The sequence below is a fragment of the Corvus brachyrhynchos genome, unplaced genomic scaffold (genome assembly GCF_000691975.1).
Source record: "Corvus brachyrhynchos isolate BGI_N302 unplaced genomic scaffold, ASM69197v1 scaffold49, whole genome shotgun sequence".
NCBI classification, from domain to species: domain Eukaryota; kingdom Metazoa; phylum Chordata; class Aves; order Passeriformes; family Corvidae; genus Corvus; species Corvus brachyrhynchos.
Window position 1 is genome coordinate 444,309 of NW_008240029.1, and position 23,861 is coordinate 468,169.

The 23,861-nt window shown below is 40.0% G+C and overlaps 1 protein-coding gene across 12 annotated transcripts in view; it reads left to right on the forward strand.

Annotated features, from left to right (window-relative positions):
- Positions 1-23,861, forward strand: part of TNS3 (tensin 3) — a 218,104-nt gene that overhangs the window by 96,404 nt on the left and 97,839 nt on the right. For 10 of the 12 annotated variants that reach the window (XM_017743610.1, XM_017743612.1, XM_017743617.1 and 7 more), the window contains 7 exons: positions 4,050-4,100; positions 5,902-6,024; positions 7,535-7,599; positions 11,472-11,555; positions 14,736-14,848; positions 17,131-17,191; positions 17,353-17,428. In XM_017743610.1, coding sequence (XP_017599099.1) covers positions 4,050-4,100; positions 5,902-6,024; positions 7,535-7,599; positions 11,472-11,555; positions 14,736-14,848; positions 17,131-17,191; positions 17,353-17,428 — 573 coding nt within the window. The remainder of the gene's footprint in view (positions 1-4,049; positions 4,101-5,901; positions 6,025-7,534; positions 7,600-11,471; positions 11,556-14,735; positions 14,849-17,130; positions 17,192-17,352; positions 17,429-23,861) is intronic. The other 2 variants (XM_017743613.1, XM_017743616.1) reach the window with 1 other exon arrangement.

The window sequence follows — 23,861 nt, forward strand, 5'->3', positions numbered from 1 at the left end:
TTCCCTGGGAGCAATGGTCTTCATCACTAATCTCTTTCTCTGTTCAAGCTTCTTATTAGATCACAGCTACTTCAACATTTGCTTATTTCAGCACAGGTGCCTTTGCTCATGGTTGTGGTTTGAACGCTCCACACCCCCATGCTTTTAATGAAATTACAAAGGGTACTCTGATGCATCACAGTCCATCACCATAGCTTTACAATAGAATTTCAGCTTCTAAGCTTGAAGCATCTCCTCTTTCTCCTCTCTCTGGGCTTCAGCTCTTCCTTCCTCACTAACTTTGGTGTCTCTATGGTGTTTTCTTTATGTGCCTTCACCTTTCCCTTTCCTTTGATTTGTGAGAGGATTGATGTCTGCAGGCTTCATCTGTTCTGAGTAATCTTACAGCACTTGAAGAGTTAGTCTCACCCGGGCCTTGCAGCTGGAATTTGCTTTTCGCTGTTGGTCACGTAATCTCTGCTGGGCGGCGACTGGAGCTCATTTCAGTGTAGCATTTCATTTCAGCAGCTGCGCTGGCTGGGGGCCTGGCTGAGCAGCGCCGTGGGCCCGCCCACATGGAGCAGGGCTGTGGATGGAGCAGGGCTGCGTGGCTCCGGGGTGGCTGTCTCCCAGCTGGCCCAGGCCCACGCCAAGGGCCAACCTGGCCAGGCCGCGCCGTGCTGAGCCTCCCAGTTACCTCTCCGAAAAGCTGGAAGCAAGAGAGCTTTCCCTGGCTATGTTCGTTCTTAAATGTGGATCACAGAGGCATGTCGAGCTTCTTAAATGGCTTAACAGAGTTGTCAATATTCAAACTAGCCAGTTGATTGGTTCTGTCGGGTCTGGAGGAAGCTGTCTGCAGCTCCTTGTAAAAAAATCACTTCCATGGCTGGTGGATTCCTCCTTAACTAAAACCCAAGCCGTGCTAAACCATGTCACACTGGTAGCTTATAAGGCACAAAATAGTAATAGTTTGAAGGTGACCTGTGTGTAAACCTTTATAGGTTCAAAATCAGCTGTTCTCTGGCCTTTTCCATGTGACAACAGTGTAAGCTTGTAGTCTGTCCAGTCAAACCTCACTTAATACTTGTTTGTATTATAAAAATCTGGTATATGGTAAGTCTGGTTTAGTGTCTGGGAAGGATTGTAGTGTCTGTCTCTGAGAGGGATTGTAGGCAGTTTCTCTTGCAAAGTTGGGATTTTTTTATCTTTTGTTTTAGTTTTGTTCTATTTATTAATTTATTTTTTAACGGGCACTTTGGAAATGAGCAGTCTTGATAAAAAGAAAGCTTGATGCCATCTACTTCAAATGTGTGTGTGCAAATTTGCAAAATAACCTGACAAAGCACAGCCAGGTTGTAGATTCAGAGAGCTTGTTTTTAAACTATCATTTGTTTCTCATGTTTTGAATACCTCTTCAGCTTGCTCAAGAGGCACATGTATATCAGCAAAGAAAAAAACCCCAAAACCTCCACAAAATGGTATGCAAGTCTGCAGTCCTGCTGAAAAACAATTCTACTCTTTTATTGGGTCAGGGTCTCAGCTAACAGAACATATACTACAAATCAGCATTTGTCGTTTTTTATCTAGTCATTTTCCTTTCACAGCAGTGAAAGGAGTGAGTGCGTTGTTTCCTGTTTGAGTTTGTTATGAAGAATATGAAAAAACCCCTAAGTACCTAATTTTCTCTAGCAGTAGAGAATTATACTTTGACAGTCTGAGACCAGAGTCCTTTAAGGAGAGATGAAAGCCTGTCAATAGCTTACAGTAAATTTTTCTCTGCTTTGATGTTCTAAAAGAACATATTCCCTGTAGACTTCAGTTCCCAGAAGAAGCATGACTTTTCCAACAGATGAAAATTTAGAAACTGAGATTAATGCTCCTCTTTCTTGTACCAAAATATAACAAAGCAGACCTAGGATATGCCAAAAAGGGACCAAAAAGGATGCAGTTAATCTTCAGATGTGTCACAGTTTAATCCCAACCAGTAACTTGGCCCTGCACAGCTGCTCACTTGCTTCCTCACCAGTGGAATGGGGGAGAGAATCAGAGGAGTACAAGTGAGAAAATACATAAGACAAGCTTAATAGGTTAAACAAAAGCTTTACACACAAGCAAAGCAAAACAAGGAATTATTAATTGCTTTCCATGGGCAGGCAGATGTTCAACCATCCCCAGGACAGCTGGGCTCTGTAATGCATAATGGTGATTTGGGAAGACAAACACCATCACTCTGAATGTCTCCTCTCCCTCTTTCCTTAGGCCTATATGCTGAGAGTGTCATATGGTATAGAAAATCCCTTTGGTCACTTGGGGTCAGCTGTCTTGGCTGTATCCATTCCCAGCTTCTTGTGCATCCTCAGCCCACTCACTGGTGGGGTGGTGTGAAGGCAGAAAAGCTCTTGAAATGTGTAAGCACTGCCCAACAATAATGAAAACATCCCTGTTTTATCAGCAGCATTTTCAACACAAATCCAAAACACAGCCCCATGTGAGCTCCTGTGAAGAAAATTAACTCTACCCCAGCCAAAAACAACACAGTGCCATCTACTTATACCATATGCTTCTCTTCAAAGACTTCTGTGGTATCTTGTTTTGTTGTATGCAAAATGTTGGTTCCTGTACCTTCTGATCTCTATTCTGTGCTGTTGGGATTCTTGGAGTATCTCAGCGTGATCACTATAGCTTGACAGGAATTTGGGTACAACAGCATCTTTGAGTTTGGTGTCTGACCCAGCAGTAACAAATACCCATCATGAACAGGACTGTATCCTGACACACAGGAATTTTAAATTGTTATTAAGCTTAAATACAATAACAAAGATGAATAAAAAAGTTTTTGTCAAGTAGCCCTTTTTTTCCTGTGGAAAATTTTAGGTAATTGATTTCTTAATATAGCTTTAGCACTAATTTTAAGAATTCTGTATTGAGATCTGTATTGAGAACTGCACCTCTCTGTTAATTTGTTTTCCAATTATTGAAGCTAATAGAAAATTACCCAAAAAATGATGTCACTTATAGAAGACAATATTGGTTTCATTCCTGTTTTACTATTGGTATTTCAGGAAGGATAAGTATAGTGATGTAGTTACTTTAACCTGTTCAGGTTTTGGCTTCTTTGCTTAGACAGCTGATGAGAGCGCTAGTTAACGCAAAAGGGTAATACTTTAGAAGAGTGTTATACTTTAGGAAAGGGTCCTTAAATTGTCCTTGGGTAGCAGTAAGCTGTATAAAGGACTTACCTCATATTTACTCTTTCTCATGTTTATGATCTGTTTATTCCATTCTCTCAGTGTAATTAATGAGAATTTTTTTTAAATGAGTATGCCATCTGTACATAACTCGGGATGTGAAATTGCCCCACTGTGAAAGAGAATCTGCCTCTGTAGCATTGTTTCAGTTCTTGAGTATTGATATTTCAGCTTTTTGTTATTGATTGATACTAATTTAAGGTACTTTCTAATGAAAGAGTCAATTGTACTTGTATACAGTGCTTTCTTTTGTTAATTTCTGTGGTCTATCTCTTCATTTGTTCCTTATTAAGCACTAAGTGGAAGGTAAGTTGCTGTTTAGTGGGTTAGCAGAAGAGTTAGAAGATCTCATAGGCTAAGCTATAGTTAAATAGGTATGTCATATCTTCCCTGCAAAGTTTTGACAGACCAATACTTTCTTGTCAGGCAGGAAAATTCAAATATTTAACACTGTACCACCCTCCCAGACTTCTCATTGTTAGTTCTTATGCTCTGTGTTGCATGCATGGTATCCAGCTCTCTCAGGATACCTCTGACTCAAAGCCATGCAAACTAAATAAGATGTAGTAGAATTTGAATTGTCCTTTTTCAAAATGCGCATTTAAGTTTAGCTTTAGTTTTATTGTAAAATAATTGAATATCTAAAATACATTTGCAAGTGCTACCTGACATCAAATGTTAATTTAGTTTAGTAGAACAGTGGCCAAACCTGAAGCCATATCACTGTAGTTTCTTGTAATTTTTATGTTTCAAATACAGCTATTTACTGCATAAATTATAGAGTCTTGATGGTTAATATTTTTTTTCTTTCTTTCTGAACAGGTGTTAAACCTCTCTGAAAAGAGATATGACCTTGCCAATCTTAACCCAAAGGTACTGATTGTCTTCCATAACATAGCTTTCTGGTGTTAAATACAACTTAAATGGCCTGATAAGCCCTGAAGCTGTGCAACTGTTGATATACAGAGTAAGAGCAGAAGTTTTGGAAGATAATAAAAAAACCCACATGCATTGTACTAGTTTGAAAACAAACTGGTGGGAGACACCAAGTCAGAATAACAATTTAATAGGAAAACAAAAATAAGGGCAGAAAACACTGGTTCAAACTGACAGAGTCAAGATACAGCCTGAGTCCCTGTTAGTCAGGGTGGTGGTAGCAGTCTGATAGAATGGTGGCTGCAGTCCTCTGAAGTGGTGATCCTGTAGAAAAAGGGTCTGCTCTTCCTCAGAAAGTCCAGTGGTGGCTGTGTAGCTCCTGTCCTCTGGAAATCCAGCGGAAGGGTAGTTTCTGGTGTTCAGAATCTCAGATTATATCCAGGATGGAATGCTTGGTTCCTCCCTCTGGGTGGAGCATCTCACAATGGGGTAATGAGTCATGAAGCCAAGTGTTGATTAGGCTCATTAACAGAAGATAGTCCAGAGGGAGTTATCTCTGAGTCATGCAGCAGGACAATGATGGGCCATTAACAGCAAGATAGTCTGGGGGGAGGAGGCAAGGAAACACTGCCCCGCCTGATTTCAATTGCTCATGAGGATGGTAATAGAATACACTGCAACCCAGGACATGCATCCCTTTCTATTTTTTTGCAAGTTCTGTTTTCTGTCTGTTAAATCTGTGTTTTACACAGCTGTTCCTGTTGTTTTCTTAGACTTTACACACAGGACCAGAAGCCTGTTGTGACTTCTGAAAAACTTCTATTGGGTGATAACATTTTTACTTCGAGTATACTTTCTTTGTGCAGTCACAGTTTACTGGGGTTGTATACTGTAATATACAGTCAGCTGAAGCTAGTGAACTCGGTTCAGATAAGGACTTCCATTTTGTACTACCTTTGAATAGTTGCTTCTCTGCACAACAGTGACATAAGGAATGTCAGAATGATTGATGTCTGACTCTTGTTCCTTCTTACCAATTGATGTGTTTGTTGCTGTAAAAAATGGTGTGCAGGTACTCTTCAGCCTCTGTTATAAGGCCAGAGTAGTACAGATATACATTTGCAGCAGTAGATGTACAGAGATAAGCTACCTGAGGAAAGTACTTAAACCCCTCTTAATTTTAACTTTTTGCATGCTTTATTGATCATGAAGGATGGTTCATAGTTGCTGGTTTTTTTAATATTAGGCATATGTTCTATGCATAATATGTATGTATTGCATACGTTTTGTTAGTAAATATGCATATAATAATAATAGGCTTAGTAAACTGTATGATGTAGTGAATAGAAAACCTGAACAAAATTTCAACATGCTATAATCTGTTGCACATGAAGGAAATAAATTGAAAATAAAATGAAACCCGTCAAAAATCGTTCTTTGTTCTAATTCTGATTGTATTTACTGTTATAAAATACTAGAAATTCTAACTGAAAAATCTTTTAGGAAATCAAGACCTTCAGAAATGTTGTCACTTTTAAGTAGTTGTTGAGATTGGGACGGGGGAGGAGGAGGAAGATTTTTTTAATTTATTTTTTTAAAAGTACTAGTGTCTTAAAAAACAACAAATTCCCTCTTCCACTTAAGAGATCTGTAAGCATCATGACAATTGAATTGCATTATTATCTGAGATTGGAAAAGTTGTGGAGACTTTCAACTATGACAATTATTTGAATCCAGATTTTAGTATGTGATACTAGGATCAAGGTGTCTCTTATAAATGTTACTTGTTTAATTGCAGATTATGGATGTAGGGTGGCCTGATCTCCATGCTCCACTTCTTGATAAGGTTTGCACCATCTGCAAGGCTATGGAGTCCTGGCTGGACAATGATCCTCAACACGTGGTGGTGATCCATTGCAGAGTAAGTGCAATGGATGAGTTTGTATTCATTTTAAAAAACCTTGCCCTTTACTCTTCTCATTTTAAAAAATAAAAAGCTTGATCTGTTTTCAATGTTGGCAACAGTGTGCCAGATGTTCTGTTGGTGTAAGAAAGCTTAAATCCATTGGCCTTGCATGCTTCTTAAAGATTTCTTTTTTATTGTGACTGAAGTCCTAGCCCTTGCTGCAGGTATAGCATGCACCAATATTACTCCACATCCTTCAAAGGTCACCACTGTTACTTCTGTGAATGTATTTAGAAGCTTGAGGTTTTTCCAGCTTGATGGGAAATTCTCTGTGTTTTGTGACTCATGAATTTTGTTGCAGGATAAGGATAGGAACTGTATCACAGATCATCTCTTTAGACTGTTTATGGTAGGAAATGAGGTCATTGAGGACCTACTGGGTACTTCTGAAAGGTTTTAACTGACAGCATCATTGCAGTGCCTTAGAGCAAAGCCACCAGTGTGCTGTGTTTCTTCCTCCTGCTTGCTCACAATAGACAGAAATAAAGAAAAACCTTAGTTAAATTTGGATAAAATTAATTCACAACTGGTTGGTAGCTGTGCTTGTGACACTTGAGGCAAACCTATCTCTGTATCACTGGCAGATGTTATGCTAAACAAAATGATGGTGATAATGGGATCGAAACTTGTCTTCAAGTCAGGTTGTACAGTCCCCAGTCCCAAATTTCTTCCAGGCAGAATGCCATTATTGTATGAAACAGCTGAAATCTTACTAGTTGCAAGAATGCAGCCAGGAGAATGGCTCATACATGGGACAAAAGAAAAGGGAACAAAGTATTTCTAGGTATACAATTATATACAAATTGGTAATGCATGTTCTTGAGAAATGCCTTTTGCTAATACTGGTTTCCAGCCACAAAGATAGATACAGCCAACTACTATCAGCTGAGGGACTGAAAATATTTTGAAATCTGTGAGAATTACTGCTTGTTAAATTTTACTGAATTTGTCATGTAAATTATTTTAAAATATTTTAGAACATTTTTAAGTTATCCATAGAAAATCAGTTACTATAAATCTCGGGCGTTGGGGAGATAAAAACGCGAAAACCTGTCAGAAACTCCTATTCGTTCCAAAATAGGTATTTTATAGCATTTCATCCTGGGAATTGCAACATTGTTTAGACTTGTTGTGAATGATCTCTGGAAAAAAAACCACGAAATTAGAATAGTTCATACAATTTTTCTTTTTTTTTTTCCCTAGTTAATTCCTCTTAACTGGTAAGACTTGACAGGCACGCACATAGAAATCCTACTTAGTGTTTTTTTATGCCATTTGTCAGCCAGTTCACATTGACAGATAAGATGCTGCCTATTATTTCCACCTTTCCATCAGCACAGGGTGCATGAGCAAAAGGACTCTGAACCTCTTGCCTTAAAATTGTATTTAGTATGGGTTTTAAATAGAATAATGCTCAATAATGTAATACATAAAACAAGTTATCATTCCCTTTTTCCTATTACAGGGAGGAAAAGGAAGGATAGGTGTAGTCATATCATCATATATGTACTTCACCAATGTTTCTGCAAGGTAAGTGTGAATAATGCATATTGTGTGTTTTTTTACGATAAATATTGGGAAAAAGCCCTTTTAGTTGACTATGGTCTGTCAGCTTACTGCTTGTCAGTTAAGGTTTGTCAGGTTTTCTTCTCAAAGAGTTTTGGAACATGGCTTTTTTAACATAGCCTGCTTTCATGACAGTTTTCTTGTACTCCTGCTTCCAACAGGAGACTAGACTAGGTGACAGCCTAAAGTCCCTTTGAGACTGAGATTTTATTGGTTTGCAGAAAACCTTTCTAAAGGATGTTTTCAGATGAATGGTGGAATGTGAAAGAAATCATTGTTATGTAATGATACTATCTTTATTCCATTAAATCTATGTATTTTCCATGTCCATCAAGTGGCCTCTTGAATCAGTGAGATATTTTTCCTTAAGTACTTAAGGAAAACAGTTATTAGAAGCTGGAAACAGTGTTTGAATAGGGAATTCCTAGATGTTGATCCAAGTGCAGAATGAAGTGTAAGAAATAATCTAGACTTTATTTTGCAGTCAGTTAAAACAATAGGTGTGTCATTACTTGGTTTTAATTGTTTCTTTTGGAGTGTTCAAATTATGAAATGACAATTGACAATTTATATCAAAAAAGACACAATTTGATAAATGGTCTCAAAAAGGATGAAATGTGTTTTGGAGATTTTTTTGTTGGGTTTCTAATCACTAATTGCTTTCCCTTGGGGTTTTTTTATTTATGTACATACATAAATGTATTAAAATAAAAATGCACTCTAAATGCCATGGTTAAATCAAATTTGGTCCTGAATTTACACCAGCCTGTCAGTAATAGATTTGATCCACTACTGTAGTTGATGGCATCTTGAATCACTAGAGGCTGATGGTAAATTACTCATGGATGTCAGTCAAACTAGAATTCTGGAAAATAATCTGTGTTCGTTAGGGTAAACCCAATTTATAAGTAATTACAGACCAAGAAACGAAGTGCATTGCATATACACACATTGGTGCATATACACCAATATGTGCTGAAAAAAATACTTGCTTCAGTTAGTAATTGTCAGAGTGATTGCCACAAATTCATATTTTGTTGAGAAGTATTGTGAATGACAAAAACTGTCAAGTGAGGGTAGTACAGTTGTTGTGGTGTGATTTCCGTGCTGCAGTATTATATCATCCTTAAAGGTGGTACCTGGCTATAAATACATTTTAGTAACACCATTACAGTCCCATTCAGGTGTTGTTTTGTTAAGCCCAGCAATGAAAGCTATCACCTTTTACTCCAAACAAATTCAGGATTCCTCCAGTGAAGTTGCAGGAGACGAGTGAGCTTGGAAGCCCTCTTTAACTTTCTTGATATCTGGCAGCTGCTATCCAAAACATAACTTTTCTGTGTAAGAATGAGGTTGGGGGTTTCCCAGCTAGGATTTGTATATCCGTAGCATTATCAAGACTCTTGAAAATGGTACAAAGCAACCTTGCAGAAGCAGAAATTACTGCAGGTGCTGCTGTTGAGGGTGCCATGTACTGTGTCTGAAGTGGTACTTAGAAGACTTTGAAGATGTTCGCACTAAAGAAAGTTCATAATTGTCAGTATGCATAGGTGTCCTGGTTCTGGCCAGGACAGGGTTAATTTTTTCAGTATGCTTGTGGGAGCATGGCCAGTACTGAGAGGTTATTCTATACCACCTCATGTCATTGCTGTGGGTGAGGGGAAGGGGATCCTTCAAGGGAGAAGGGATTCCTTCCTATTGAGAAAGTGTAGCAGAGGGAGCCATCCAGCATTGTCTATTGTCGGGGGTCTCCACAGTGAGCAATAACGTTTCCTTTCTTCTACCCTCTGTCATTAGTACTGTTGTTGTTACTATTAATTTTCTTATCTCATTCCTGTGTCCAGTAAATTGTTCTTATTCCAAGATCAAAACCTGTGATCTTTGCCTTTGTGCCTCCAATTCTCCTCTCCATCCCACTGCAGGGGAAGGGGAGAGGAGGGAGGAAGCAAGCAGCAGTGTGGTTTGGAGAGTTTCAGTAGGACCACTAAATTAGGGAATTCCATTCCTGAACCATGACAACATGCCAAAAAAATCTAGGCTTAGTGGAATCTAGTGAATATAGGCTTAGCACCTCTGCTGTGAAGATAGGCTAAGGGTTAGGGTTGAGGTTGTTCAGTCTGAAAGAAGAGTAGGCTCCAAGGAGACCTTCTAGTGGTCTTCCAGTACCTAAAGGAGGCCTACAAGAAGGGTGGAGTGGGACTTTCTCAAAGTAATGCAGTGATAGGACAAGGGGGGGAATGGCTACAGACTGAAGTGGGGTACATTCAGATTAGATATTAAATATAAAGAATAAATTCCTTACTGTTAGAGTGGTGAGACACTGGAACATGTTGTCCAGAAAAGTTGTGGATGCCCCATTCCTGGAAGTGCTGAAGGCCAGTTTGGATGGGGCTTTAAGCAACCTGGTCTAGTGAAAGGTGTCCTGTCCATGGCAGAACGGCTGGAACAAGATGATCTTTAAGGTCGCTTCCATGCAAAATCATTTTATGATTCTATGAAAAACCCTTATCGATGCAACCGCCCTTTAGTTATAATACCAAATTTTCTCATTTAGGAAGGAATAATGTGTCATCAAATTTAATGAGGTCAAACAGAGCTCTTTGCAATTGTTGGTAAACTCTATTTTAACAAGCAAAGTACTAGCAGTTTTTGGCCAGTTAAGAATGGGCTGCCTAAATTCTGGATGACAGTGTGGGTGAAGATGTATGAAGATATATGATGGATTGGGTGAGAAAGAGTTTTGGGTCAAGAATATTTTAAGTACACACTATGTAATTTTTAACACCCATGAAGAAAAGGCTTGACTTTATAGCCTGATCCAGCACCCTGTCAAGACAATTGGCACATTCTGATTAATTTTTGGAAAAGGCATCAATTTCATTTTTATCCTGATATGCATATGTGTACTTTGCACAGCTTTTTTTCCTCTGGTTTTCCTAGGTTTAACTAGTTGTGGAATTTAAAAGTTGACATTCTAATGTGTAGTTTTATTTTGGAACTTCAGGATCTTTTATATTCTGATGTAAATTAACACTGTGAACTACATCTGTTATGAGACATGTTGTTTTTATCTGGAATAGATAAATAAGAATCAGCATAGCACATTGCTTGGCATATGTGATTAACAGCATTCTTACTAATTTTTGGCACGTCTTTTTCTTTTTTTCTGTAGCCTCATGCCTTCCTTCACTCAAAAAAGACCCACATCAGAGCCATTCTGGATAGAGAATAGAAGAAAATGTATTTTTTGGAATTTGTTGCTCCTTGATTGTGTGTTTGAAGAGTTTGTGGTTGTCTGATGTAAAATAGTTCTTTTTCAAAGATAGTCTCTTTCATGGCTCAGGGTACAGGAAAAAAAAGGCTGAATGAATTGTTGACTGCTTAAATGAACCTCTATCCTGGTACTACTGTTCTTTCTGAAAAAGAAAATAAATTTATATTTTATAGAGAGAACTCCCCAGTGGCACACTCAAGAAATTATGGCAAGTATCCTTCTTTGGGAGCCTGAGCTGCTTGGTTTTGCCAAAGTTTTTTGCATTCTGATTTCAACGTATTCATTTTGGAAGTATGCAATCCAATTAATTGAATAAGGAAGTAGGTGCTTTGCTTAGGAAGGAAACTATCTTAAGGTGTTGAATGAGAAGGTGTCAGTGGAATAAACATCATCGTCCACAATGGCCAAAGTACTAGAGTTGCTAGTTAGGTGCTTCTTTCTTTTATTTTTCTTTACTTCCCTCTTTTTTTTCTTCCAAATATTTTTGCATATTTCAAGCAGTAACCTGCTGAATTTTCAAGATAACACTGAAGCAGAATAACTTGTGTCTCTTTTTTGACAGTGCTGATCAGGCTCTAGACAGATTTGCTATGAAGAAATTCTTTGATGATAAAGTTTCAGCTTTAATGCAGCCGTCCCAAAGAAGGTATTAAATTTGTTTCTAATTTATATCAACAGGAAATGTCATCATTATCTTCTGCTCCCATCCCTTACTCCCTCCCCAGCTATGTGAAGGCTATTTTCACAAGATCCTCCAGTGCTTCCTGAATTCTCAGCACTTTATCTTATATTAATATTCCTTGATTGATGAGATCTCTCTTTCAGTTCCTGCATGTGGCCCCAGATAGACAAGGCCTTTTGTACCACACTTATCTAAATGGGTTCTCACTGCATTGTTTGTTAACAAAGAGATGCCACAATCTATTTCTTGATTCTTCCAAGATAACAATAAACTCATTTTTCTGTGGCATAATGATGAGTATGGAATGTGTGCTGATTACTGTGCAATAAAGATATTTTTACTACTTGTTTAGAGGATCTGCAGATTATGCCCTTATCCCATGTCCATACTAGTAAATGTTTGTCAAAGCATGCAATATCCATTATGTTTATCTGGATGTGTTACCATTTCAGTCTGTCTGTATGGCAAAGGTTGAGTTAGGATTCAAAGTAATAAGCACTTCGGAAAGTGAATAGTTCTGGGATTCACTGTGTACCTTGTTTTGATGAGAGGTAATTGAAGGATTCAGTACCGAAAGAGACTGATATCCATCAGACGAGTAATTGTGATATAGGTGAATCTCTTTTAGAAATATAAAATATCATCTGGGTTTGATTTGGTAATTACTGTTCATTTTTTTGTCTTAAGCCACATGCATGCAGTAGGTTGTTTAGAAGTTGTTTAAAGTATAAGACTTTGCTAGTAATTAAAACAGAAAAATCAGTAGTAACAACTAGTGTAAGGTGTTTGGTTCTGTTAATCTCTAAATAAAAACTTACCAGTTACTTTTTAACCCATTAGGTGACATGCACAGCTCCTTTTACTTGAAAAATAGTAACACAACATTCTGTTAGGCCTGAAATAAACTTTTCATAAGTAGAAGTTTACTGGCCTTTTTCTGATCCATTTTGTACTTGCATATATGTATATTGCATTTCAGTAATAAGGATTTGAGAATGCTGCTTACCAGACAGAAGTGTGAACCATAGCAGCAAAAGGAAAGAGGTGGTGTTAATCTTCTATCCAGAAGCCCTAGGCAGCAGGCATAATTCAGTGAGAGCCAGGAACCCCCACAACAGCCTGTGAATTGTGTATCAGGGCAGTTTTTCAACCATGTTGACAGGAAGCTTCAGTAGCTACTAACTTAGGTGAACTGTATGTGAGCCCTAAGGCTAGAAGTTAAATAGGTATAAATGGTCGCATCTATCTTTCCTACCCCCCTTCAAGGACACTTGCTTAATTCTTCTGGGGGTAACTGCGGGGGGAGGGTCTCAGAGATACTCAGTTTGCTTCTTGACTTATGGAGTTAGCATCTTTGCTCACCAGTACTGAACTTGAGCTGCCCTTACCATCTTCCAGACATGTATACATACTTTGGAGCGTCATTTCTCATAAGAACAGAGGTGGTTCTCCAAACTGTTTGTTAGAACTGTTCTCCTGAATCTCACCTCTCCTACCTTTGCCTAGCCTGGCAGTGATCACTAATCTTATTGCAGAGAAAGGAAAACCAACTCTCTTAATATTTGTGGATAATTTTATACTCTTTTGTTCCCATTCTGATCAGTCAGTGGCCTTTTAATATGCTTTTTCTCTGAAACCATTGCTGGGTAATTAATTAATGATATCCTTGTTAAAACCCAGTTGATGTATAAATGGGTATAATTTAAGTGGATCTCAAAATTGTAAAATATGAAAATACACCCATTTTTCACACTTTGAAACCTTTTCTCCACTAAATTTTGTATAGATAAAAATAAATTGTGGCCATTAAGTCACTTAGCTTTTCCCTACTGCTAGTTGGGTACTGTAACAATGACAAGAAAAGTAACTGTAAACCAGATCTATTTTGAATCCATTCTCAGATAAGCAGTTGAAGATTTGTCCGAATGAGAAATGCAGATACAGACCCTTCATGTGAAAAAAATTACTCATAAAGCTTTAGGATAAATCTTTGAACACTCGTCTCAAAAATAAGCCAACTGTCTGTAAACCCCTTAAGTGCACTGCCTTGAGAAAGGTTTTCAAAAATTCAGTCAAATTTTTGGAATTTGAGCAGGTAGAGAGAAAATGTTCACACTGATATTAATAAACTCATTTATTAAATTCATGAGAGGTCACTGACAAAACATTTTAACACACTGTCTTTTTGTCATGTTAGGTGTGTCAATTTGTAAAATATGTGCTTTTGATGTACCAAATCCTTTCAGAAAGACTGAAGGAGGAAACAAAAAAAAAAGTTGCCTTTTCTTAACATTTCAAAATAAATTGAGCTTTGCAAACTCTCTGTAAAGTGAAACCTATTTTAAACCACCACAACCCCCATTCTGGGGTAGTAAAGCTGTTGTTACTTGGCAGGATATCCTTAGCTGAGGTGTTACCAGGAGTTCAGTTAATGAGATCTGTGCATAAAGGTGGAAAAGAGGTGATTTTCCTCTATACATTCCTGAGAATAAAGTTAAATGAAAGTCTTCTCATAGGCATGGAAGAAAAAGGGACTGAAAGCCAGTGGCAAAATTAAAAGACACTGCAGTGATGCTTACTTGCGTGTATTTGCTCATGAGCTTGTGACCAAACCAGGTATTAAATCACAGAAATAGAGTAATTTTCACATTACTGTGGTAGTTTTCCTCTTGTTTTGTGCTGAATGAGATCACTTCTCATTATGAAGATGTTATTTAACCACATTGCCCTTAATGTTAAGATTCTGACAAGGGCAATTCTTGTTTTAATGAAGGTAACTTCACTGTAAATTGGGTGGGGCACATATCATGCTGCTGTGAAAGACATTTAAGACTACAGTTGCAGCTAGGAGTGCATACCAAAACAACTGACTTTACTATCTCTTCTACTTCATTTCTTACTTAGACTATTAATGTAAATAACTAAAATAAAGATATCAACAATAGCAATGTGACAGCCATGGATTTAATAGAGTGGTGAATTTAAGTGTCTTTTCATGCTGTTTTGTGACGATTATTATTTTGGAGTTACGTGCATTGTCACAATGCTATTCATTACCCATAATCTGTAAATATCATTGTGTAAATAATGTATTTTCCTGGTATTAGTGGTTTTATATAATTCAGATAAACTTTTTGTTTTTAGATATGTGCAGTTCTTAAGTGGCCTTCTATCTGGATCAGTGAAAATGAATGCAACCCCTCTTTTCCTGCACTATGTTATCCTTCATGGCATCCCAAACTTAGATGCTGGGGGAGGTAAATTATCTAATTTTTCCTGTTCAGTTGGAGGATCAAAGTCTTGTTTCATTTTGGAACTTTCTAGAAAGCCTGCATGAATCTCAAAGTAGAATTAATATCTTCTTGATAGCCATCCAAATATTCCCAATAAAGTAACCAGAAGAGAAACATTTTTAGAGTAAAAATTGAAGGAGGTGAAATCAATTTATTGTTCTGTGTTAAATGAATAGTTCATGCTCTTCATCTCTGCCTAGTTTCTGAACAGTTGTGGTCCCTGTTACTTCAAAGGATCTGGTGAAACCTGGTCAGGTTTCACAGTCATTTCCTCTTTGTTTCAGGAAATTACTGTAAATGTAATTTCTTTTCTGTTTTGAGATTGAATTTTGTGTGGAAAAGCTGTTTGGATAGGGTGTACTTACAGAATTACACAGAATCGTTTAGTTTGGAAAAGGACCTCCAAGATCATTGAGTCCAACCTTTGACCCATCATCACCTTGTCAACTAGATCATGGCACTAAGTGCCATGTCCAGTTGTTTCTTGAACACTGTTCTGGATTGGCCAAATTTAGAAATATATCCTCTGAGAGAAGGCACAACCACCCCTCCCCCACCAGGTTCAGGAAAAAATAAATTTTCCTCAAAGGAAAGTGAAAGAGATAAAAGCTATTTATTTAACAAACACATGGGAAAAGGATAATAATGCTAAGTAATAAAATCTCTCCCTGTGGAGAAGAAACCTGGGAAAGTGTTAGTCCTCCCTTTGGTCTCCTCGGAGCTGGGGCTTGGCCCAGGGCCAGGCCCTCTGTGCCCGGTGGAAAGTCCTCCCGATGTGCTCTGATGTTAAAGCAATCAAGCAGTCCAGTAGAAAAGGGAGAAAATCCGAAATTCCAGGGAAGGAAAAATTCAACTCTCAGTCTCTCTCCAGAGAAAAAGCAGCTGAACCACTGGCCAAAAAAAACTGTCCTAGGAGCAGCAAGCTGGGTGCTTCCTCCCTCCCCTGCCACAGCTGGGAAACAAATTGCTATCTGTGTGTGACCTTGAACAAGGTGCAAACTGCTTTGAGAAAGTTTTGCTCAGTTTTCCTTCCCCCTCTCAGGCTCAGTTTGGAGGCATCGAAAGGCACAAAAATTAATTTCTGGGCATAGGCAGCGATATGGGATACACATCATACGGTCACCCCAAGACAAACACCTACAGGGATGGTGACTCCACCACCTCCCTGGGCATTCCATTCCAAAGTTTAACAACCTTTCAGTGACAAAATTTTTCCTGATGTCCAAAAGGAACCTTTCCTGTGCAGCTTGAGGCTATGTCCTCTTATTGTATTATTAGTTGCCTGGGAGAAAAGGCTGATTCCCACCTTGCTACAACCTCCTTTCAGGCAGTTATAGGGAGCGATAAGGTCTCTCTGAGCCTCCTTTCCCCAGGTTAAACAACCCAAGCACCCTCAGCCACTCCTCATAGGACATGTGTGGAGACGCTTCACCAGGTCCCTTGAACTTTTCTGGACACACTACACCACCTCAGTGTCTTTCTTGAAGTGAGTGGCCCAGAATTGGACACAGTTCTTGAGGTGTGGTCTCACCAGTGCTACTAAGGTGGCTTGCTATACTAAGTGGCTTTAAAACTAAAATGATAGAATGAGATACTGTGCTAGAGCACAGTAAAGGAATCCAACTTTAATGGTTGCACTTGATGAACTTAGAGGTCTTAATGATTGATGATTAAATAACAGTTCTGTGTTTTTGTATTTATATATTCCCAAGGTTAAATAGCACTGGTCTTTTGTAATATAATCAGCATGAATTTGCAATGATTATATTGTCATTGTTGTTTAGTCTGATTTAATTTCTAAAATAACTTCAATAAAGTTAGGGTATTGTTTGTTCTAGGTAGAAATTTAAGGGCCTTACTAATTTTGAAACTAAACTGAAGATCAAATAATTTGTTTATTTTGAAAATGTTTTTATTTTATATTGGGAGTTTGCATTTGTTTTGGGCATTATCATTCTTCCCTTAATAATCTAGTTTTCTTGCAGAATTTGTTTCCTTCCTTACTAGAATCCTTTAAAGTTCCTCCCTATTGAATTCAGAACCAGTCTGGAGATCAGGAAAAAGTGTCTTCCCCATAAACTAAAATACTTTTTTAGCCAATTTTGCTTGGACGGGTATTTTGACAGTCCAGCATTGCCACTTGTGTGCCTCTTTGCTCAGTCTGGATTTGCATGAAGCTTCTAGTTGTAATTATTTTCCTATATCTGAATACTACAAAGCACCCTTTTTTGTTGGCTTATTTTCAGCTTGTCGGCCTTTTCTGAAGTTATACCAGGCTATGCAACCAGTTTATACATCTGGAATATAGTAAGTTGTAAGCATTTTCCATTTTGTTTGAATTTAGGTTTTCATTTTCATGATTGCAGAATTACATAGCCTTTTTTAGTTTTGTTTGTGGGTTTCTTGTTTGTTTTGTGCTTTTGTGTCTTTAAACCATGTATTTGATTTTTCTTTTCTCTCCTGTTAAGTAGCATAGGGTCAGAAAATCAAAGTCGAATCTGCATTGCTATAGACCCTGCCCAGCTTTTGAAGGGAGATATTATGGTAAGTTAATTGTATGGAATGAAAATCTATTAACATGACATTTAGTTTGTAGCCTCTGACCTGTTTTGTGTTCTTGTAAAAAAAAATAATTGATGAAGTGCTTAGAGATACTGCAGAATAATTTAGGTTAATTTAGTCATCATCTTTGGCTTTCATGGGAATAAAACTTCTTGTAAAACTCAGACTGTAAGGATTTTAGGAGCAAATTGTTTCCAAAACAATTGCTCTCAGTATTCTCATTTTATAGCATCACCAAGTCCAGTAAGGCCTGTATTGCTGTTTTCTTTATAAAGATTACTGTGGGGAGTATTTGTAATTTGGCATTAAAATATCTTGTCCTATAATTTGGCAGGCAGTGTGCACAATTATAAAACTACCTACTATAAGGAAAATACCTAAGTAATTCTAAATTGTTCTGGCAGTCAAAAAAGTGCAATACCAAATAAGGGATAGATAATGTCCTAGGTCTGGCCAGCACAGGGTTAAATTTTGCAGTAACCAGACAGGGCACGGTTAGGACCCAGAGGTTATTTTGTACCACCTCATGTCATTTTCAGGGATAGGGGAAGGACTTCCTTCTGGATCAGGTAGAATGGTGGAGGGAGTGCTCGGGTATTGCTGGGGTTTCTGGGGGATAGGGAGGAGGAAGAAGGGGAGAGGTCTGTGAGCAATCATGTGTGAATTGTCTGGGGTTTTTTTTCACTTGCACTCTCTGTCATTTGTATTGTTGCTGTTACTGTTTGTGTGTCCAATTCTCCTCTCCAACCTGCTGCGGGGGAGAGGGGGAGGGGTAGTGATTGAGCAGTGTGTGTGGTTTGGGGTGTTTCAGTGGGAACACTAAATTGGAGAACACCATTCCTAAACCATGGCAGCCTTATCTGGCACCCAATGTGAGGCATGAAAGGTTAGAATAGCAACAGGTCTGCCTAGATTGGGTTTGAAACAAATTTGATCTAAGCATTTGTTGCATTTGGTCCAGAGTCACTGGTCACAATGTTGCTTGATTTGTCCACGCGGTGTGGTACCTAACTGTATATATTTCCATACCTCATGATATTTTTCAGATCAGGGAGAGGGATCAGGATTGTTTTGTTGATGTACCATGTGATACCAGCTTATAATGTGGTAACATCAAGGACAATGAGGGTCATTTGGGATGTGTATTGAGTGCTGCTCTCCTGCCCTTACCTCCAGCACTACCTTTGGGAGTCCATTAAAAATCATACCCAGTTTGTGAGGGGAACAGCGGAGAATGATTTTCCCTAGCTTTCCACCTCCTTTTTCTCCTTCAGGCCTGTTACAACAGTTTTTGAGAATTTTGAATTCTCCTTGGATATTTAGGAAAACATGTTCTTGTGGCTAGGTCTGCCAGCTCTCCTCATTGTGGTCCACACTATGTTTAGAGTTACAGGAGATTTTTAGGAGGGTCTTCTAGAGATCTGCTCCAAGGATGGGTAGTCATGAGTGGCATGGAAGGTGGGAGAAAATGGGCCAGCTTTTGAAGGACTGTTCTGCTCCAATGGTTTGTAAGTTCACCCCTGAACAACCACAGGACTCTGTTGAAATGATAAAATATGCAAAAGAAAAATGCTGTGGCAGTTCCAGAGAGGCATGAAGGTACACAATGTGCTGGGCTTTGACTGCTATTTATTGGACATTGCTCAATACCAGACAGCACCCTCACTGGGAAGAGGAGGAAAGCAGATCAACAGGCACTGTGGCCACTCAAACTGCAGCTGAACCAGGGGAACAATGTGTGCTGATAGCAGTTGCCCCTATACAGAAGAAGAAATCCGAGACCAAATCAGTAGGCGTAATGAGGGATGAGGAGGCAGTAGGGCCCTCCACAAGAAGAAGAAGCAGGGCCGGAGATAATCACCTGATCGCTGTCCCTGGGTGAGCTATGAGATATGGGTAAAGATTTCAGCCACCAGCTGGGTAGTCACTGGTGATGTGGCTGGTCCAGTGCTGGGATATTGTGGCCCATGATATGAAACCAGAGGGTAGTGAAGCCAAGGAACTGGGATCCCTGTCCTGGAAGGTGTACATTGGGATTGGGAAGAGGACAGAGACTCTCAGCCTCTGGAGGTGACTCCTGTCAAGTATAAGGAGTATCTTGTATCTTAACAAGGGTCATCTCTTAGTGCACCGAGACAAGTGGAACACCATGGAGAAAGATATCCAGTACTTGAGAGAATTAGCTGTGCTGGAGGTACTTTATAAGGATTCAAATAATGAGCAATTCCCTATAAATCCAGATGAAGTCCAGTGTACACAAACACCACTTCTACCTAGGCAGAAGTTCCTAGGAAGTGCACCATCACCGTATGTGAACTCATTGACAGTGATGTCATGGAAAGAAAGGTGAACAGAGTGGATAATTTGGTTACCAAACTACGACTATATGAAGAAAGTATCTCTTCCTCCCCATGGGCCTGTGTCTTGTCCATGGAAAGACTGTCCAAGGACCTCCAGCAACTTAAAGAGGATTACCAGCAATTTGAAGAAGTGTCCTATGCCCTGCCAGTACAGTCCAGTTTCTGCTATTAGCAATAAGTGTTGCCCTGCTCAAGAGAGAGGGTACACACCACGAAGTAACCTGTTGTTTTACGTGCATGACCATGGAGAGGACATATGGAGGTGCGATGGAAAACCCACCTCTGTCCTAGCAGCCACTGGTGTGTGAGTTGAGAGGAAGCACAACTACTGCAGGAAATTCTTCAGTTTCCAATAAGTCCTCAGACAGAATAGGAGGACTGATGCTACTTTCAATGCTCTTGAAGGGATCTCCATACTTACAAGAAATGAGCAACAACTACTGTTACCAGGAGGGCCCCTACCTCCAGCCAGGTGGAAGAAAGGGAAAATCTGATTTATTGGACTGTATGGATCCCATGGCCTGGCACATCAGACCCATGTGAGTGTAAAGTTTTAGTTGACACCAGTGCACAATGTACCCTGATGCCATTAAGATATGTAGGGGCTGAATCTTTTTCTATTTCTGGGGTGACAGGGCAATCCCAACAGCTGACTGTACTGGAATGAATGTACTGAGCCTGACTGGGAATGAATGGCAAAACACCCAGCTGTGACTGGTCCAGAGACCCCATGCATCCTGGACATAGACATCAGGAGTGGGTATTCTGAGGACCCAAAAGGTCATCATGGAGCTTTTGGGATAGCTGCTGTGGAGACAGAGGAAATCAGACAGCTGAACACCTTGCCTGGTCTCTCAGAGGGCCCTTCTGCTGTGGGACTGCTGAGGGTTGAAAAACAGCAGGTACCAATCACTACCACAAAAATGTACCCTTGATAGTACCACAGCAAACCGGGAAACCATAATCCACATGCATGAGATGATTCATCCACTGGAGAGCCAGGGAGTGGTCAGCAAGGCTTGCTCACCCTTTATTAGTCCTGTATGGCCAGTGCATAAGTCCATTGGACAGTGGAGACAGACAGTGGGCAATAGGCCACTGTTGAGTGCTGCTGTGCTGGACATGCTGGGACTTCAATATGAACTGGAGTCCAAGGCAGCAAAGTGGTGTCACCTTTGATATTGCTATTGCATTTTTTTCCATTCCTTTAGCAGCAAAGTGCAGGCAAGTTTGCTTTTACCTGGAGGGGTGTCCAGTACACCTGGAATGGACTGCACCAGGACTGGAAACAGCCCCACTATTTGCCATGGACTGATCCAGACTGATCTGGAAAAGGGCAAGGCTCCAGAATACTTGCGCACATTGATGACATCATTCTGTGGGGCTACACAGCAGAGGAAGTTTTTGAGAAAGGGGAGAAGATAATCCAAGTCCTCCTGAAGGCCAGTTGTGCCATAGAGCAGAGTAAGGTCAAGGGACCTGCTCAGGAAATTCAGATTTAAGGAGTAAAATGGCAAGATGAGTGCTGTCAGATTCCAATGGATGTGGTCAACAAAATAGCAGCTATGTCCCCACCAACTAGCAAGAAGGAAATACAGGCTTTCCTAGGCATTATAGGTTTTTGGAGGATGTATTTTTCAGATTTTAGTTAGATTGTAAGGCCTCTCTATCAAGTGACCTGGAAGACGAATGATTTTTAAGTGTGGTCCTGAGCAACAACAAGCTTTTGAACAAATCAAACAAATGATTGCTTGTGCAGTAGCCCTTGGGCCAGTCAGGACAAGATAAGATGTGAAAAGTGTGCTCTATACTGCAGCCATGGAGAATGGTCCTTCCTGGAGTGTCTGGCAAAAAGTACCTGGGGAGACTTGAGGAGACTTGAGCCCTGGGGTGCTGGAGTTGGGGATACAAAGGATCTGAGGCCTGCTACACCCCTACTGAAAAAGAGATCCTGGCAGCTTATGGAGGGGTTTGAGCTGCTTCAGAAGTGATTGGCCAAAGCACAGCTCCTCCTGGCACCTCAACTGCCAGTGCTGGGTTGGATGTTCAAAGGATGTTTTACTCATGCCACCGACACTTCATGGAGTGAGTGAGTCATGCTGATCACACAGCGAACTTGAGTAGGAAACCCCCATTGCCCAGGGATCTTGGAAGTCACCACAAAATGGCCTGAAGGCAAAAATTGTGTACTAACATAAGAGAAGCAAGAGGAGAAGGTGACGTGCTGAGAAGGCCCCACTATATAATCAGCACCAGAAAATGAAAAGTGATATGCTCTCTTTACTGACAATTCCTGCCGTATTGTAGGGATACATTGAAAATGGAAGGCTGCTGTATGGAGTCCTATGCAACAAGTTGCAGAAGCTATTGAGGGACAAGGTGGATCAAGTCAGGTCACAGAGCTGAAAGGCATTAGGTATTGCTGAATGAGAGAAATGGCCAACACTCTATCTGCACACTAACTCATGGATGGTGGCAAGTGCTCTGTGGGGGTGTCTGTACCGGTGGAAAAAGATTAATTGATAGCACAGACGGTAAATCTATCTGGGCTGTTGAATTGTGGCAAGACATTGCTACCTGGATAGAGAAGTTGGCTGTAAAAGTACCTCATGTAGATGCACACCTACCCAAGAGTCAGGCTACCGAAGAATGTTGCACCAACCAACAGGTGGATCAAGCTGCCAAGATTAAAGTGTCTCAGTTGGATCTGGACTGGCAACATAAGGGTGAATTACTTCTGGCTTGGTGGGCCCACGACACCTCAGATTCTGAGGGAAGAGATGCAACATACAGATGGGCTGGTGATCAAGGGCTGAATTTAACCATGGGCTCTATCTCTCAGGTTATCCATAACTGTGAAATGTGCTTCAATCAAGCAGGCCAAGTTGGTAAAGCCCCTGTAGTATGGGAGACAGTGGCTGACATATAAATATGGGGAGGTCTGGCAGATTGATTGCATCACACTCGGGCAAACCCACCAAGGCAAGCACTACATTCTTACAGTGGTGGAAGCAACCACTGGATGGCTGGAGATGTACCCTGTGTCTCATGCCACTGCCAGGAGCACCATCTTGGGCTTTGAAAAGCAAGTCCTTTGGAGACATGACACCCCAGAAAGAAGTGAGGTGGACAAGGGGACTTATTCCTGCAGGCCTAGGCCCTAGGGTATATCACCGTGTCCCGCAGCCATAGGGAGGAGGAGGAGAGAAGATCCAGCAGGCAGGAATTGTGCAGCAAGATTGATTGATTTAATTATTTTACAAACTCTTTTATAGACTTTTTTCTTCATAGTCTAATTGGACAAAGGATCAGCCACCCCTTGGGATGATTGGCTAAAATCCTAAAACATCCATTGTCAAAATATTTTCGACTATTCTATAAACAAGACTTTTCAAGGTTGCAGGTGGCTTGGTTGTTTACATACTCTGCTACCTCTTCTGTGAGAGAGAAAAGTCTCTCACGGACTTAGAAAATAGCAAGAAAATCCTTGCTAGCAGCATTTTTGTATCTACAGGGACTCATTTCAAAAATCGCTTCATAGATACCTGGGCCAGAGAGCCCAGAGTATTGAGTGGGTACCATGTACCATGCACCAGCCTCTGGGAAAACTGAATGTTACAATGGACTGTTAAAAACTAGATTGAAAATAATGGATGGTGGGACCTTCAAACATTGGGATCTAGCAAAGGCCACCTGGTTAGTTAACACTAGAGCTCTACCAATTGACCTGGCCCTGCCCAATCAAAACCTCCACATACTGCAGAAGGGAATAAAGTCCCTGTGGTGCATAAAAGGAATATGTTAGGGAAGACAGTTTGGATTAGTTCTGCTTCAAGCAAAGGCAAACCCATCTGTGGGATTGTTTTTACTCAAGGACCTGGGTGCACTTGGTGGGTAATGCAGAGGGACAGGGAAATACGGTGTGTACCTCAAGCAGATTTGATTTTTGGGTGAGAACAGTCTGTAATGTAGAATTGTATAATATTTGTTGCTGAATGACACTGTGCGCCAGTTTGGATAAATTTGAAGGAAAATATCCTCTGCTAGAAGGCAGG